The 19,236-nt window shown below is 34.9% G+C and overlaps 1 protein-coding gene across 1 annotated transcript in view; it reads right to left on the bottom strand.

Annotated features, from left to right (window-relative positions):
• The window catches only part of LOC106100586, a 39,829-nt gene extending 27,707 nt beyond the window's left edge, over positions 1–12,122 (bottom strand). Inside the window, exons 1-2 of the mRNA XM_013279484.1 lie at positions 11,818–12,122; positions 1,194–2,949 (exon numbers count right to left, since the gene is read on the bottom strand). Coding sequence (XP_013134938.1) covers positions 1,194–2,899 — 1,706 coding nt within the window. The 5' untranslated portion in view covers positions 2,900–2,949; positions 11,818–12,122. The remainder of the gene's footprint in view (positions 1–1,193; positions 2,950–11,817) is intronic.
• Between the last annotated feature and the right edge of the window lie 7,114 nt (positions 12,123–19,236).

Raw genomic sequence — 19,236 nt, 5'->3', positions numbered from 1 at the left:
AAATAACGTAACTGTAAATTCCATTCAAGTTTTAATAATGTCGCATTTTTATAATTCTTTTGGACGTACCAATAATTTATACTATCTCTATGAAATTTCATTAATATAAACATATTTTTCAGTACAATGATTTCTGTTTCCACAAACAATAGAGACTCAATTATTCGCCTCGTAAGCAAAGCAAAGTCCACTCAGCGCGGCGCGGCGCGGCGCGACGGCGGCGGCGGCGAGGCAGCGCTATTGTTATAATTAAATCAATTGCACAACTGTCTAATTAGGCATTTTTGAATTATGCATTTTAAGAAAACAAACTCAAGACTTGAGGATATTCAGGTTATAAACTATGTGATTTATTGTAACGTAAAACTTATATGAATAATAATTTTAACCGACACATTGGCCTCAAAAAATATCTATTTGTATACTTTATTTATTTTTACTTTCAATATATTAGTATTTATTGGTCTGTAGATATTATTATTTAATTACTCATGAAAGAGGTTTAATGAACATTTTAACAGGTCGTTTAAGTTTGATAACAACTCCACAAATACAATTTTTATACTAATTCAAACATGAAACAAATAACTATAAAATGTGTCATAAACAACCCTATTAAGCATTTCGTCGTAAATTTTCATACTGTCACGTTACTACAATTTATATTTGGATGGAACAGTAAAATCCTCGGAGATAAAATATTTCAAAGCATAGTTTAGTTTAACAGAATGCGATGACAAAAGTGACTTATTTAATGTCTATTATCTTTATAACGAACGTGTCCAGTTGATGATGCCATTGTCCCGTGTACGCATTTAATGCTAAGAAATAAATCCATTGTTTCTTAATTGTTCATTCCAAAATCTAATAACATTATTGTTTGAAAATTTTGCTTACATTAGGCAGATTTAGAATTTGAATACGTATCATGCATATCCGATTACGTCTAAAGCCGCAAGAGTTAAAATTACATTTTAAAGTACTTAATTTCTTCAATTTTAATAAACGAGCACTAAAAACATTATAAATGAGGGCGAAGTGTCTTATATTCTGAGTCAATTTAAAACATGACCTTAATTTCGTGCAAAAACATAACATGGTTTAGTCTCCTCATTTCATAAAAATCTATATTTTATAAGAACAAAAGAATGTAATTAAGAAAGGTTTGTATTAAAATGTGTTGTATTACTCACGCGCTGTCGGTCACGTCGCCGGATTCATCCATTTCACCGATGGTATCCAGCGAGGCTCCAGAGCCGTCCTCACGAGTTTCCACCGGGGGCGGCGGCGGAGCTGTCGTAGGCCGCGTACACACTGGTGCTTCCTTTGAGTTTTCTTTAAACTGAGTCTTTGGAACAAAGTCAATAAGCCGTGGCAGAGCTTCTGGTGCTATATTTTCATCATACTTGTCATCTATCTTATTATTCATTTCGGCTTCGGATCGCTGCAGCCATGTTTCTATGCATGTCTTTTTAGTAGGTGTCAGTAATGGTTCGGGAACTGGCGGAGGCAATGTTTCTGGAAGCGGAATCGGTTTTCTTTTCTTTTCACTTGCAGATCGCTCAACCTTCGTGTTTCTAGGCATAGGTTTAGGTTTTTCTGCTGCGACATCTTGTTTCACCTCTGTTTGTTCTTTTTTATCTGGTTCTGCATTTTCTCCTTTTGGCAGATTGCAAGGTGCAATAGTATAATTGTTATTTTTGTCGTTTACCTGAATTTCCTTTTTAAATTGCATTTTAGTGTCCTCTTTTGTTTGAGTGTTTTTTAAACTTTTTTCTGATACAGTCAGCCCATTTGTGTTATTTTCTATCTTTTTAAATTCTTTTTTTAAATTAATTTCATCTTCTATAAATTTTCCATTGGTCATGTCTTTCAATATATTTGAATCAATATTTTCAATACAATTCAAAACTTTTTGTATATCAAATGTCTTAGGCTGCATTATTGGAGTTGACGGTATGCTATTTTCAACCGAACTTGCCATTGACCCCAACCTATCTACAACAGTCGAAATGGAACTACCTGTATCATCAGATTCTGCATCGGCCATAACCAAACACCGTTCCCACTCGTTTGAGAGTAAGTCAATATATACTTCTGCCTCAGCTGGCATTACTTTTCCATCGGACAATCTCCGAACTAAGCGTCTTACTTCATCCGGTGATCCTTTCTTGAAGTATGTTATGCCTTCCTTATTTTGTCGATGTATGTGACTATCAAATGATGACTTTCTTGATAGCTTAGTTACGTTAGAAATCACATGTTGACTTGTTATTAAACCTTCTTTATCATTAGAAGATTGCTTTTGGCCATCAATGTTAATTAGTGCATTTTGTTCACCGACTGTTTGTAGTGTTTGTTTGTCTTTAAAGGAGTTTTTCTTTCCTAGTTTTCTGGGTGGAACTGGAGGTGGTAAAGTAATTTGCATATTTATATCTGTATTTTGGCTCATAGTTAAAAGCTCCTCAACAGGGTCCATTTTACTTTTTTCATTTGGATCAAAATGTCGAACTAAAAGCTTTAAAGTTTCATCGGAATCCTTCAAACGTCTAACGCAGTCTATTCTTGTAAGATCGGACACAGAAACACCGTCGATTGCTAGTATCTCATCTCCGGGTATGAGTTTACCCCAAGGGGCACATGCATTAGCAGCGGGGCTATCTTCAGCACATGATTGTACAAGAAGTCTCCGGACTTTTTCGGCGGCAGCGGAACCTCCTTCGAATTTTAGACCGAGACCAAGTCGCGCCCCGCGCGGTCTCTGCACTACGACTTCAGCGGCGCCTGCCGCCGCACCCACTGACAGCACTGTAACAAAATCCGATTCTTTCACGGCAGGCTTACCCTCGCCCACCGGTACTATAGTGATGAATTCTTCAGCGGCTGCCCCTGCCTCCATGCCGCGAGCCGCGCGCCGCACGGTATCACTCACCGCAGTCAGCTTGCGATCTGGCAACAAAAAATATCATAAGCTTGCGTAACGAAAATGCACCGATGGGTAGTGTGTTGCGCCCGCGACGGAAGGCACGCGAGAACTGTGCGAGGCCTCTCACTTTAACCGTTGCGCTTTATACGAATGTTTCGAGATGAACCAAGATCGAAAACATTGATGACCGTTACGCTTTGTTATAGGTTAGATATGAACCCGTAATTTGGGATTACCTACTTACTGATATTATCACTTTATATAGCTATAAACTTTTATTATTTACTAAAGATACCACAAATTAAACAATAGATAAAAAGATACACCCTTTACCATTACTTACAATGTATACATAACTTAAGTTTTATTAGTTAATTTTGTAACAGCCATATTTTTAATCCAATAGACATCATATAAATGCTTATTCATTTGCCACTTACAATCATTCAGACTTTCATCGATCAATAGGAAAGTATAACGAGAGTTTTCGAGTACAAACGGGCTACAAACAGTCACATCATTGAGATCAAATGTGGGTTAGTGGTACCAGAGGCAGGCGCCGCGTCGTGGCGTAGCGTTCGCGGAGACCACTGCTCGGTCAACGGTCGTCAAGACATTAGCATAGCCTCCGGCTTAAGCCCGTTACTACCGGCACGCCTCCCGTTCCCAAGGGCTTGTCATTCCCACACTTTATCTTGCGTGCACGATTTGCTAAATTTATTTAAATGTGTTTCTCCAAGTGACGTAACAATAACGTTTGTTTACATTACGCAAGAAAGTTAAACCAAATTGATAACAATCGCAATTGAATAAAGTTAACAAAATCGTGATTTGTAGTAAAATACTGCACTAATTTAATTTTGGCAGGACTTCGTTATAATTTGGAAAAAAAAAACATAAATAATATCAACATTCTAATGACTTCGTGGAAGATTTATTATTATGGTACAACATTTAGATAATGTGAAAAGAAATCGTTAGCGGAGAAAACATTCGTACTTCGTGAGTGACCTCCTCGAGTGCATCTGACCGAAATGAGAGCGAACGTCAAATCTGTATTTCGCTTACTTGGACGACATCACCAAATAAGTAAAGAACGAATCTTTATACAGCATTGTTCCGCTATATCTTAAAATTAAATCTTTACGCCGTAACCTTCCAAATATATACAGGAAACGAATAATAAAACATCTCTTAAAATGGGTTAAACGAATAGGTCTTAAGAGTAAGTAGCGGTGGCTAACATTTCTTAAAAGGTCGGCCACGTAACAGAACTTTAAGTCTACTTTTTATTTTGTATTCTATTGATACTAATGACATCTACAGCTCACTCTTGATTAGGATATATAGACCCTCATTCTTTTTACATTTGAGTAATTTTGTAACTTAACGTGGGGTTCCAACGATCTCAAAGATCATGTGTCTCTTAATTACCAATAAACAAGTATGGTATTAAGTCGTCACTGTCAATTTAATATGATCCAGTTATATGAAATAACAATAGCAGTAGGTGAGGCTAATCCAGTGTACGCATTATTATTACGAAGAAACACGGCACTTACACAGTGAGTGAGCAACTGGGCGAACTGCAATATTACGTCGCTTTGCCGCACTATGCCTTTAAAAATAAATGTAATGCCTTATTTTGATCAAATCTAAACAAACTGTTCTACATTTACATAAAGTAAAGTAACTATTTACTGGAAAATAATAATAGCATTAGAGTGGTAATATAAAGTGAATTTGAACCATTCTTAATAGAGCATGTTTTATTTTTAAATCTAATCAATGATTAAAAAACAAAGACAATATACATGAAGAGTTTCTTAAGAATAAAGAATGCCCCCTATCACGATGAAGGCCATGGCGATCTTATCAACCCAATTTAATCAATGTTTGATAACAAAACCTTGATCAGGAACGTAGAAAGTAGTGATTATTTTTTATCTGCATAGCTCATAAACGTCGAATTCAAATGCTATATTTATATTGATACTGTACCGCTTTTACATTGATTTCTATAAATGGATAGGTTTTTAATGGCAATGACAGCTTTTGCTTCCTTTCAACTTAAACCCATCTGACAGTTAATTCTATCTGTATTATTAATTCTTATGCTCACTACCACCAATCGCGACCGTTAGCGCCAAAACTGGCTTAAGATACCATGTCTTGTAGCATATCCATTGATATAGGTCAGTGTTATTGTGTGAAAGAAAATGAACGGGATAAAAGTGTATTTAAACACCGAACGTTTTAAGGTAACTTTGCGATATACTTAGATGAAATAAAAAAAGTTTAATAGTTGTTGTGTTTGTTGTAAAAAATCAATTAAATTTGCATTGGGTGATACGATCAAAGTGCTCGACCCACATACGAGGAAGACGGAAGTGGGTTATGCACTTGTGAACGTGCCGAAATCGAATCACTATTGCTAAATAAACGACAGTAACTATGTTATTTCACGATACGCGACTTACAAAGTTCATAGATACCAATCGTTTATCCGCGTTTCGAGGAACTTATGAAATTTCAAACGTGATTGCCATAAACCGGACTTGGCAAAATGTAGGGATTTTTTGTTTGGTTGTTTCACAGTTGGAATGCGTTTGCGATTTTTATTTCGTAATCCGGATTTACTATTACTCAGAAAGTAAAAGAAAAGTTCAATAGGTATTTTACCATCTTTTATACTTGCCAGTTTTTTTTTACCTTGCCAGTAATTTATATCTGTTCAATTTAAACTATGCTTATATTTTCATATATAAGAGATGTTATCACACAACACTTTCACATATCAAAATTACCTGAAGGTATAAAATAATGAAAATTTTCGTTGCAAAGAAAGTGATACAACGATCGAGATTTCGCAGTAAACGTCTTATCGCATCTTGCATACGCAAATCGTGCTATCAATGAGTACTTATTGAAGCAGTCTCTTGATGACAACACAATCATATAAAAGTAAGTTTCCTTTCTACTGATTAGAGTTTAAAAAAAACCTACGAACTCCCTTCGTTAAAGTTGAAAAAAATCCTTTATATTTATGTTAACTTCTTTATTAATGTTAGAAATTACTCTACACAATCATCATGTTAACGAAGAAATGACAAATACTCAAGCACAAATACGACACTAATTTAAAATTTAAAAAAAAATTCTCAAAGGTCAATGACTTGAATGGCCGGATGTTGTAATGCCATTACTTCTCTAATATCAAAATACATCGATGTTTTATGATAGTTATAAAAATTGGCTCTGTATTTAATTTCACATACGTAAGTTTGTTAATAAATAAGATCTCGAATGTTTTTGTTATTCCGATAATATATAGCTATAGATAACATTTCCGTTGTAAAAGCTCTATTACAGAAACACCGAACAATGAAATTTGCCGAATTAATAAGCAAAGATATCCTAATATTTTTAATGCACATAAAAATCAATAGATTTATACAATACATGTTTAGTAATAGATTTATTTATATACAAACGACCTTCGACTTTGATTTGTTAAATGTCTACTTATTGTATACTTGTCTATTTTATTTCTATCGTGATTAATTTAAATTAATACAGACAGGAACAATGAGATTGTAAGAAAAATATTAAAAGTCATAATGATTGTACACATTCAAAATAACAAGACTCCGTGATGTGACACTTGAATGTAACTTGAAATAGACATAATATATATGTACATCTAACATACATATTGTTTTCCGTGTTTTTTAAACGAATGGCATTGCATAGTTTAATACAACTGTCTGGAGTTGGAGTGAAAATGTCATCACTATATCTATTACATGTAATAAAATTGGAGTCTGTAATATCAGATTTCGGGAAGATGATGTATTTGCTTTACTGATAACAAAAATCGCATTTAATTTTGTTTTGTCTGTCTGTCCGCAAGCCGCGTTTCTTTCGGGTAATCTCCGAAACAGCTGGACAGATTTCGAACGGACTTTCACTGTAGGGTAGCTAATATAGACGGGTATGTTATAGGCTACTTTTATCTTAATATTGCGTGGACGAAGTCTCGGGCAACAGATAGTTTAATTCTAAAGTGATAGCTACTAGTAATACGTAAGTATATTTATAAATTAAAGTTGTAAGTAAAAAATAAACAAGGCTTGTACACAGTAGGCGATGTCCAAAGCCGTGTAATTAGAGCATCCTCTGTTACGCAAGGCTACGGCGATTGCCAGACGCTACCCGCGCCCTCGCCGACGCTACTGCAATTGCACCACGCTACGTTCGAATGCGTATTGTTTTGTAAACTTATCTCGCATCTTGATGTATGGCTAAACAATCGAAGAGTTCGTGCATGTCGAAAGGTCCCTTATTTGTGTACTTGATATGTTAATCGTCTATTTCCCGTTACGTAGTACTCAATTTTAAAGTATTAAAGATATACAGGATAAAATTACTATTTTATTTCGTAGAGTTAATTACCAACAGGTGGTATTATTAGACTAATTTAGCTCTTATAAAAAGAAGAAGCAGACATAAATTATCTTTTACTTTGAGCACTCCATTAGATTTGGCTCGTCGTGGGAGTGTGTAAATTTTTATTACTATTTTGTATGAAATGAATGCACTTGAAATTATACCTTATTAATATTGCAATGAGATTCATATTCTGATCTCATCGATTATAAAAGATTTTGAATATTCAATAATACCTGTTCGAATGGCTTTTGAGGCAACCGGATCGGCGAGAAACCAGTAAACCGTATTCATAAGAGCAAGGTCAATATCCATAAATATTTCCTTTCATCCGCTTAATATGCATGTGCATAATTTTTGCGGATAAATTTTAGAAATTAAGGAACATATTGCAACATTTTTCTAATAGTTATTTTGTAAAATAAATCAATGTTTTATAAGTATTTTGCAATTTATTAGTGACTTTCGAACCCGTGACTTCATTGGCACGCGACATTTACGAGCGGCTCGACTAACGTCATAGACATTCACAAAAGCCGAGGACAATGTAACGTGTCTATTCTACAGATATTACTTTGATCAGATATGACTTTATATACGCAAAGTCACTATTTGACTTTAAAAAACATTTGCAGTTTCTCTATGTTTGTACGTGAAACAAACTCGAGGGTTCCCTGGGGAAACTTGGCGCGACTTTTCTCACACAATATACAAAGCTGGCATTTTGTGTCACATAACATAAGTAGTAAGTTATCAAATGTTAGACTGTGTATAACTTAGTGCGTGTCTAACATTCAATTAGCTATGAATAATTATTATTTTTTAAATTTAATTCTGATTAGGTTGTTTGAAAAATCAACAAATATACTTAAAATGAAACACTGGTTCCATAATATTCGATGAAAAGAAAATTATAATAAGAAAAGTAGCGTGTGCATTAAAAATCTTTATGGTTTGTATAAATAGCAGCATTAAAAAGAAATTATATCGCAATGAAATGTTTAAGAAGTCTTTATCTGATGACGGAGATGCTGTTTGTTGGCGCGCGTCCGGAAATTACGTCCGCTGGGACATTATCAAGATAATGTGTCACAAAAATATGCAAAGCTAAGTGATAAACGAAACTAACTTGATTATGACCCTTTACATCTCTCTTATCACGAAAATTCTATTCTAGGAATTAATTTAATTTAACTTAACTTAGTCTTCTTATGTTAGCATTAGAGTATAGAATTACACGGTTCAGCTTAAGTACTATCTAAACAATTCTCTGTGAGAAGAAAAGAAATGATGTTAAAATTTTCATGGAGAAAAACATAATTTAATCTATTCGATGTAACATTCTGCCTTGACGTCCAAAGAATGAAATTTTGAATATTAAAAAATAGCTTACTTAGACTACTTATTTTCCTAACATCTAAACTGTCGTAAATTTAATTGTGGCTAATAATATGCCTTATTTTTAATATGTATGTATTTTGTTATTGTAATTTCTGCATACGAAAATAACATAGAATCGAACTCCAAATGTCATGCTCTTCTAATGTGTGTGAGTGACAAAATTACTCTCTCTAATTCATGTCGAACCACTCTATATCGCGATCCACATAATTTCGATCAACGCCATCTTTTGTTACATCTATACACTTATAGAATACCTATAAAAATAAAATAATACGATCAGATCAATGTATTTGATTGAATAACACAAATTGACGTTACTTTTATTTCACATGTAAATTCTAGGTTGTTTACTGTCTAGAGTCTCTAAAGTAAACTCTTTTAACCTAGATTTAACCTGAAATAAAATTCAAGAATGCGATAAAACAACGTGACCTGCCTGATCAAGGTGGGCGTCGGCGCTATGACATCAGACATTCGCCATGGCTGACCAACAAGACACTCCTAGTGTTGAGAAAATCTTCGATTAATTTAAATTCATTGAATTTTATTTTTACCACATACTAAGCAACAAAGAAATTCCTCTATTTACTCTAAGTTTTTTTTTTTTAAATCAAATGATCTGATAAATTGACGTTGTTTCCAGTCTTGGTTCGCACGTCAACAGCCTTCATTATTATAACCTGTTGGAAATCATTTATGACTCGAAAAAAAATAAATAAATATCTGTATTACATTATTACCGTGAGAACCTTTCTCACTTAACTAATTGATACATAATATTTTGACGTCATTTCCTAATGCTCTGTAGAATATAATCGCAAAGTTATATAATATCCTTGTTTGGTTGTTTTTTCAATTTGAAGTAAATAACGTTAGTTTAGACTGCGTTGGTATTCTTATGCACAGTACTACCCATTTGTGTAATGCATATTCGATTCGATAGATTTGTTAAGCGATAATTTTTTTTTAGATAAAACTTGGATAATTCTTTTCCCATCACTATTGTTTGCGACTGGCTAAACCTGTGAGGTTAACATCCTGTAGCGCCTGACCAATGAGCTCTATTCCAAAATCAAATAACACTAAAATCCAGTTTGCATTGAATGAATCCAATAGTTTGTGTCGTAAACAGATTCCGCTATTATTCGACGACTCTACATCGCATCTTTAAAACATGATATTGCATGTTTAAATTTATCTCACAACAAACCTATCAATTTAAAGGAATGGGCTGTTGACCTATTTAAGCACAACGCGGTCGGGTCTCTAGTTCAGATACCAAAGCATCTATTAAGCCACATTGCATCCAATGATATTTGAGTATCATATTGATTGAACACATACGTGTTCGTATGAATAATAATGTGAATTCCCACACACCCATTATAATCAGAGATCTCAGTTTTTGCGACGAGTGTTTAAAAAAAACGTGAGCAAAAAAGCAATGACAACTACGAAAAAACAATGTAAAATCATCGCCAAAACTTGACGACACATTAATACCTAATCTCAGGATATTGAAGAGTTAAGTTCATTATTTGTAAAAATCTATTTATATATTAATTAAAGGTGTTTCGTAACGAAATGGTAATATTTTTGACAACGTCCTTCCTTGTCTCAGCCAATGAACCCAAAGAGTTTGGATAAAAAAGGTTATAACAAAAAAACAAGCTTGTCTTTCGCTTCAGACAAAATCAAATCTAAATAGACTGGAATGATCAGTAACCGCGGTCAGAGACTGTGGGACCATTGCTTTCTCTCCGCTCGCACACCCAGCCGACATCGAACTGTTAATAATATTTATCTATTAGGTGGTTTTAATAACGGCTTTAGATATCGTGATTTTATTTTACCCGCAAATACTAACTTCTTAATATGATGATATGATTGTTAAAGATCTGCAGATTCGTAATCAATAAATTAAACAGACTAATATTACGATATCAATTGCATTATTGAAATAAAAGAAAAGATAACCTATCATTTACAATCAGGACTACTATTACTACTAGTCCTAGTAATATAGTAGTCTCATAATACTGCAAAAAGGTTAACCCTTTACTATCTATACAATTTCAAAGCAAAAACATATGTTTTCTGTAGTTAAAGTTTACTTTCCTCTGTACTTTAATACAACGCAACACAAAATCGTCGTAAAATATTAGTTACTAGTGTAAAATTGTGTGAATATAATATACAAGATTTACATTAACCCTTCCTTAATTGCCTTTTAAATCTTGCCCTAGAAACGCAGCAACCTCAGATACACAGCTGATCACCTTGTCGTACTTTACATCTTTAATCGATTCTACAATTATATGAATATTTATTAATCGATTCGTATTAAATTTATGATACTTACATACAAATGTAAAACACACACCATTACGTAAATGACAATGTTATTGTAATACAATTTAAATCACGATCACACAACATGAAGTCGAGTGCTTCACTAACTGGATTATTATTATTATGAATGTTGACAATAAGTGCGAGCCACTGAATGCAACCACTTCAATCATTATTGTTCTTACTGACAGGTAATCATCAATAGTAAGGATCTATTTGTTATCAATACATTCTGTTATGTCGAAAATAAACAGAACCATGAATTGGGAACTGACTACACAAATTGAAGTGCATTTGTACGAATAAAGTGTATTTTTATGGATTCTCGTGCGTTTTCATGATTAATAGCATAATCAAAATATTAAATACGTGAATGAAAGCGTTACAATTGCAGAAAGTCTGAAATATGGGATATCAAAATGTAAAGGCGGGCGGGAAAAGGAAAACAAGGGAAGTGTATTGACGGGCGGCGGGTCGTCGTGCCAAGCGAACCATGCGGTGCAGGACGCGGGGAGCGGGGCAAATCGGCCGGGACGCCAGGGAACGCACACCCCGCGCCCTTAATCGTATTTCACGCACGCTGCGTCGCGCCCGACCTCACCCTTCCAGATTCAAACCCGTAAAAATACCTGAACTGAGCGTCCACCACCATTGTTTACATGCCAGAAAAAACGATCAACACTTACCGAAATATGATGACGATCGCTTAAAAAAATATATGAAGCGTAAAATAGTTATACACGTTCACTGAGAGTTCCGTAGCACTATTGACGGTTAAAGTTAAAACATGTTCACTCGACGGTCGGCGGTCGGCGACGGAGGCGGCGAGGTGCGAGGCGCAAGGCGCAAGGCGCGAGGTGCGAGGTGGCGAGGCGCGAGGCGGATAGAATGGTCGCGTTCGCGGCGTGAGGCTGTGAGCGCACGGTGCAGCGAGCAGCGAGCAGTTAGCGGCGGCGTCGCGACGTCGGCGGCGCACAGCGGAGAGTGCGCGCGCGCTGGCGCCGGTGCGGTGGGGCCGACCGGTCGCAACCGGGCCGCGCTCTCACCGCCGCCCTGCCGCGCCGCGAGCATTCGCCGCACTTGACACCGTACCGCGTTCCATCTCGAAGAAAGTTTCACATTCTATGCCGCCAGACACGAAAAACTTTGACGACCGAATATCACTTTCGAACTCGGACGCGACCGTTCGACTGACAGACTGAAGGCTCGAAGCCGGCGAACGATTTTAATTCGATTAGATCACACGGTCGCACTTATTGTGTTGGCTTCGGTGTTGTCGGTACGGATCTGACTCCGTGTAAAACGAGTTAAACTGTCTATAACTTTCCAATAGCCAGGCTCCTGTTATGTAAAGATAAGAAAGGTTGACGAGCCTAAAGGAAGAGAAAGTGATAATGCAAATTTCTCGCACAAATACAAAGTTGCCATCAGTTAACACTTGTCTCGAATAGCATAAATGAGACACAATCGTCTTTAATTCAATTACGTTAAGAAACATTACTAAAGCATTTACACATTATAAAGATTTTATAACATAAATTACTTACGATACCGAATGTTAATATGAGTAAGATACATTACGATTCATTTTTACATTGTAGTTTTATTGCAGAACGCTGTAGCTAATTACAAGTGAATTTGAAAATCAGTTTTGATGAATGTAACAGCGAACATGGACTTGTCAAGCGTGACGATCTCATGGTCGCTGTAAATCTTTACGAAATCTTTAACTGTATTCGTCGAACTCTAAAAGAGTCAAAAGTCAAGAATGACCATGTCTTAAATACGAGTATAACAACTTTAAAATTAATACCGAATACGCTAGGTATTAATCTGGGATTTGAACCCTGGACATGTGGCGTTACTCACGCTACAGATAGATACTACTACTCTATTCTACAAATGATCTATCCAAAATACGATTACTCATTTAGTCCAAAAATAAGCAAATCCTTGGTGTGTATTTAAAGCGTAATTACGTAGCTCAGTTGTACGGTAGAGCCACATTTTTCTCATTTCAGGTTAATGAAAAACACCGCCTTGTACCATACCGAGTAAGAAGTTCACCTAATTACGTTCGCCGAAGTAACACAAACCTACCTGTAAAAAACCTTCGCCCGCTTTAAGAATTACAAGCACATTAATTATGGATAGATTCTTTCTTAAACAGTTTGTGCGAGCTATAACTTGGAATTAATTAAAAAAGGGACATTAATTTAAAAAATAAAAGGTTTAGTATAGAATAACAAAAGCGTTTAAAAATTATTGAAGACGTATTCGATATTTTAAGACTTTCCAAAATTACACGCTATTTTGGTCACCCTGTATAAATTTATAATTTAGAGGATCTACCTTATCGTTTTTCACTTGTTTATTTAGCTCCGAACTCGGCAAGCTCCGTACACCGGCATACATTTTAGAGAGTAATTTATGCAAATGTAAAAAAAAACGAAGTAAACAAATTGTGTTTCTGCAACAAGCTAAACGTTATTCGTAAAATATATAGTAAGCAAGCGTTCAACCTACTTTAATAGGTGAATTTGGAAGAATACTCTGACAAAGTAATGAGAAAATTGTGCACATGTGCGGTACAGGATGACATCAATTCGTGTTTTTAAGTTATAGCCTTTAAGTAGATTTTTGACGTTTTATGCGGGTCGAATCTTATATCCATAACATAATAACAATCGAATTTACAACTTAAAGTTCAAAGGCCAAACATATTTTAAACTTAACAGTACTTAATTATGTCGGGCAAGTAACACCCACTGTAGCAGAACTTCCAGCCTTTAGCAGTGCTCATTAAAACGACCAAGCGAAAGGCTTCCAACAATAGCTCGTTTATTTTACAAACAGGCAAGGATGCTCCGTTTCTGCTAAATATAAAACACTATCGATGTAAGTCCCTTGAAAAATGTAAGTAGAGACGCTAACCTTATTCAGTAATGTTAAGAAAATTCACAGCTGACTACGTACGAGTACATTGTGTCATGGAACGTAGAGAATTTTATTGGTATGTTATGGAATTAATATTTTAGATGTTTGACAAATAAGTAATATTGTATAATTATTGCCACACTCAGAGTCTATTTAATGGTCACTGACGCAGTCATTTAGTTAGAATTCTCTACTCTAATATGAAGATCACATTTTAGCCACAAATTTTTAGTTGAAAGTGCGATACGAATGTAGGAAAGCATATCATAACAATGGAGAATTACGGACTTAGTGTGCGATTCCAGAACACGATTGCATTCTCCTGTTTTTTTTTGTTTTTGTCTTTTAAATGCGGCGATGACGTGCGCCGAGTGGCCAGCAAGGTCAGCAAGAGCAAGAAGTACGCACTTGTTAGCCTTATCACATACAAAAACTACTTTTATCGAAGAAGGTTGAGGTTTATAAACCAATTCTGTATAGTTTCTATAAGTAGGTATTTTTTATTACATTTAAGTTTATGAGTCTGGGTGTTGCAGTAATATTTTAATGTTAACGGTTTCGGATTGCATAGAACATTTCTATTGGAAAGTTCACACAGTAAAATAGATGGTCGATTAAATCTAATAAACTTTTGTTGCCATAGAGTTATCGTTTAATTGGTCACGAATTGTTAAATTCGTTATTTCAATTTATCGAAATGCATTTGACGACGAAATAAAAAGTTATATGTTTATTGAACTACTGCGAAGGAATATTAAATACGATAAAAGAATATGTTTGAACATAAAATAGGCTTTGTAATAAGATACTAGGAACGCAGAAGACTCTCTCTAATGTGACCCTAAGTTTATTACGATTTCGTTATAGACTTTCATCAAGATGTGTTTCAAAAGTCATTCGTATTCTAAGTTTTTCACGTGTTCCTATATTATACAAATAATACTTATACATATTGTATTATGCAAATTAAAATATTACAATTATAACATCGAACCATCTTAGTTATTACATAAGAAAAAGACATTATATTCCGTCATAAAACAATGTTTGTAACAGACATAATATGTTATTATATGTAGTGAATATTTTCTTTTCACTTTCCACATTCTTTTACAATACCAACACAATACTTTCATTTTATCATCACACAAAAGACGGTGAGAAAATGTCACGGCCTTATAAATATTATTGTGCGCTTTTATTACAATTAATGCATTTAAAATTAATTTAATTTCGTTCCACAGATCCAAAACAGCACAAGACGTAACAGTACACGACTTTAGAATACAATTTTATATTCAAATTCAAAAAGTATGTAATCACAACAACAGCACTCAGAGTTAGATTTCTTACACAAAATCTACACTAAGTGACTCTAGGTTACTATTGAACTAGTTAGAGTAACTAAACGATTGGGCAATGCAGAAATTTGTTTGAATATTTATAACTCCAATTAGTAACGATTTTTGTTATGCAAACAATGTTAATATATTTTTTTTATCAAAATTCTTGTTACTCTCATCAACGGCTTAATTGAGACCGAATTGATCACCGAGCGACGAACCGTCATCAATATGCAATCAGGGACCTAAACGTCGTCTCTAATGATAGGTAGCCCTTAAATTGGATATTTATTACACGCCTAAGACATTAGAACAACGCTACAGCATCCATTATTAAAATGAAATCCATACATACTGTAATAATCTCGTCTGAGATTATTTATATATCAATGTTCCTCAATAGCCTCGATCATCAAGCATTATCTTCTCTATCATTCTCTAAGTCATACTTTCAACATTTTCATCACAATCATATAGTTCTCTTTATCTCATACGGCATGCCCATCCAAACCAAAACTTTAATTACAAGTAGTATATGAATGAAGTAAGCAGAAAGCCGTATGAATTGTTACTAAGAGCAAAAAAGAATTCTGTCTCGCAAATGCTTACTTTCAGTCAATTAAGGACGTATTGTTTAACTAGTTTTCATTCATCCTTATCGTAGCGTCGTAAAACGGCATTCGTTCCACATGGTGCAGGAAGCGCCGCGAGCGACGCTAACCGCCGGTAATTGGCGGTTTTGCTATTTCATGTCGATGTCGATAAACATCCAGCAAATATGTACACGCTCATTACAGCTTTTTATGCGATTTATTCCTTTCATTTAATATTAAGTGATTGTACACACACGAGCGATGGTGCATTCGAGTTTTATATCTTTAGAAAACCCGAAGTAAAAAATGTATTTTTAAAGGCTTTTAGTTGGAATACCTGATACTAATAATCGACTGTGGTTGATCGGAGTAATTTATAACTAAGTATGTAAAATCGTTATTATAACTTTGAAATGATAATTTAAAAAATCTAGAATTTTGATTTAGTTGCATTGAACTGATACAGAAAAAAAACAATTTTTGGAACACGTAAACGTCAGCATACATTTTAATTGACATGCAACAATTTAGGTGACAGGCACGTTATGATTGACCAAGAAATATCGTGTAGGACACGCATAAGCAAAAAATGTGGGTGAATTAGTTGAAATGTTAAATTTCGCAGAAGCGTGAAAAAGTGTTACAGTTTCGATGGTCGATATCGTTGTGAAACGTTGCGGGAATGCGCTAATAATCACTAGCAGGCTGGCGCGGCCTGCAATGTGCAATTTGCTCACAGCTATCGCATAGTCACGCGATGGTCGACCTACCCGCCTTCCGTAACCGTCCCTGCGTAAGTAATTGTAGTAACCTTTTGTACTTTTTTAGCCAGTAACTCGCACTTAAAGTACCCCATGTATTATTACACACACCTTGATCAAATGCATAATGTTGATTTATAGGGTGGCACTTTGATTTTTTTTTACCTTTTTCTTTGATCTTGCAAACCTAATGTTCGAAAGTTGGTACGATTGTTATAGGGCGATTATTGTTAAAGAAGTAATGACACTTAGCTATATCACAGATAACTTGTCTAGTGCTCATGTAAGTGTTCAAGTATCCAATGCTCTTATCGGACTAAATGCGTCAATGTCACAGAAAACAGGATTATGTAACAGGATTACATAAGGAACACTCATGTCGGCTTATTCTTACTTACCACATGGAAAAGTAAATAAGCATTGATTGACAATTTTTTTAATTAAAGGCAAATTATAACCTTCTTCAAGTACCTGCTCAAGTATGCTATTGGTTTTTGAAATAACTTTTTTAATTTGTATAATTAGAAGCGATTGGTTTATAAGCCTTCTACAATTAATTGGAAATCTCTTCAATTTGCGTGCTAGTTGCTAAATTATTTTATTTGTCTCTTTCAACCTTATTTCAATGGAAAAAAAAAACATTTGTTATCACTTAATATACAAAAATGGGCTTTAAGTAAATGGTCTTGATGTTCCGTGATAGAGATATGAAGAAAATCTCATTTCGCAGCTATAAAATTTTCTTAAAAATGATTTCTAAGAAAAATTCTCTCGCCTCGCCTTCTTTGTATAGACGCGGCCATTTTGCTCATTTAGTGTCGGATTTTCTTTAGAAGACGCCGCCTAAGGTCCCATATGCGCGCGAAATGAAATAGTTTTTACATGCATTAGCACTTATCGTTGTGTGAAATGTGAAAAGTATTACGTTCCTTTTCATACATTGTTTAGTTCTGCGCGTGATTTCGTTACCATTTTATTGTATTTTCGTTTTTGATTTAAGAGCATAGTTGGGGTTAATGGCTATTTCGTGTTGCTAACGTATCGAAATTGACGTAGCTATTTGTTAGCCGTACAACTGTTCTAAGGCGTGACTTTGTAACACTTCGACACTTGACATCGATTATTTTATCCTTTCACCAATGTATTCGTCTAGTTATTATAAATTACCCCTTAACAGAAACATTATTCAACATAATTATATTTCTTTAAATATGTTAATTATATTTGTATAATGATGTAAAAAAATATATTTCTAAAATTATATTTGAATTGTAATATTGTATGTTTGTATAAATAAATAAAATATATAAATAATTTATATTCAATGTAAATCTTTCATATTTTTTATGGTACTCTACAATTTATCTATAAGATTTTTTGAAATTTCGATTTTCATCCCACAGTTGCGTACCTCTTGATGGTTGCTAAGAAAATATACACTTATTCTGTCTTTAGAAATGTGATTTAATGTGTACAATCTGGCATATAAAAAATACTAAAAGCGACGCATCAAATCTATTACGCCCACTCACTTATACACCATTTAACTTTTAACCTTTTCTCCTGACATTTCACTTATAGAAGTGATTTTGTTTCGCCTAGTTTTCTAGCAAATGAACCGCTTTTATTCTTGATGTCTATTCAACGAACTCCTTAGAGTTCGCGGGAGTTTCGCAAACTTCCTGTTTCAAGATATATTCGCCTTAAACCAATATTCGTATGCAGAATAGTGAAATAGGAATGGCATTGTTTAAAGCAGCCATTGTACTCCGTAGTATAAATTAATCACCAGCTTCAAACTACTAATGGATGCTGAGGCGACGCCGAATGCTTGTATAGTTAATGCCTTGCTACAAATTAAAAACAAATCTGCAAACTCCTTTCTCGAAGCTCTTTTAAAATGGAGGTTAACTTGTTAACTTCAATCACACCCAGAGATAAAAAAATATCCTTATAAATGATATAAAGTATATTAACTCCGTAATCATTTCCTTGTGTAAGTGATTTCCTAGGTACTTCTTGTTACGGAGATAAAGATTTTTTATACGTTGTATTTTTGTTCAGAAAATATCTCGAGTGAATTACTGCCAAATAAAGGCCAGAGTACTTAATTTGATTGAATTATGGTTTTAAATTTCTTAAATATATTTACAAGGTTGTTGTACAACACGTATGTGTAATGGAAGCACATTTAATTGAATTTAATCGAAGTGTAGATGGACGACGAGAGTTTTAATATACAGAGGCTTGTCATCTAGCGTTTCCAAGAGAGGCGAGAGAGAGAGTTGAAAATTCCCGGTTATTGGGTAACTTGCAGTGTGTGGGGTGCGCGGTACGGGGTACGAGGTGCCGGGGCGAGGCGATCGGGGTGCGGGGCGCTGACGAGGCGCCTCATTGATCGCGACCCGCGCAGCATCCCCGAGCCCGCGCCGCACCGCAGTCCCGCCGCCTACCCTCTATACAACCACAAA

The sequence above is a fragment of the Papilio polytes genome, unplaced genomic scaffold, assembly GCF_000836215.1.
Source record: "Papilio polytes unplaced genomic scaffold, Ppol_1.0 DF824047.1, whole genome shotgun sequence".
Taxonomy (NCBI): domain Eukaryota; kingdom Metazoa; phylum Arthropoda; class Insecta; order Lepidoptera; family Papilionidae; genus Papilio; species Papilio polytes.
The sequence above is the reverse complement of the archived record's forward strand: the minus strand, read 5'-3'. Positions and strand labels throughout refer to the sequence as shown.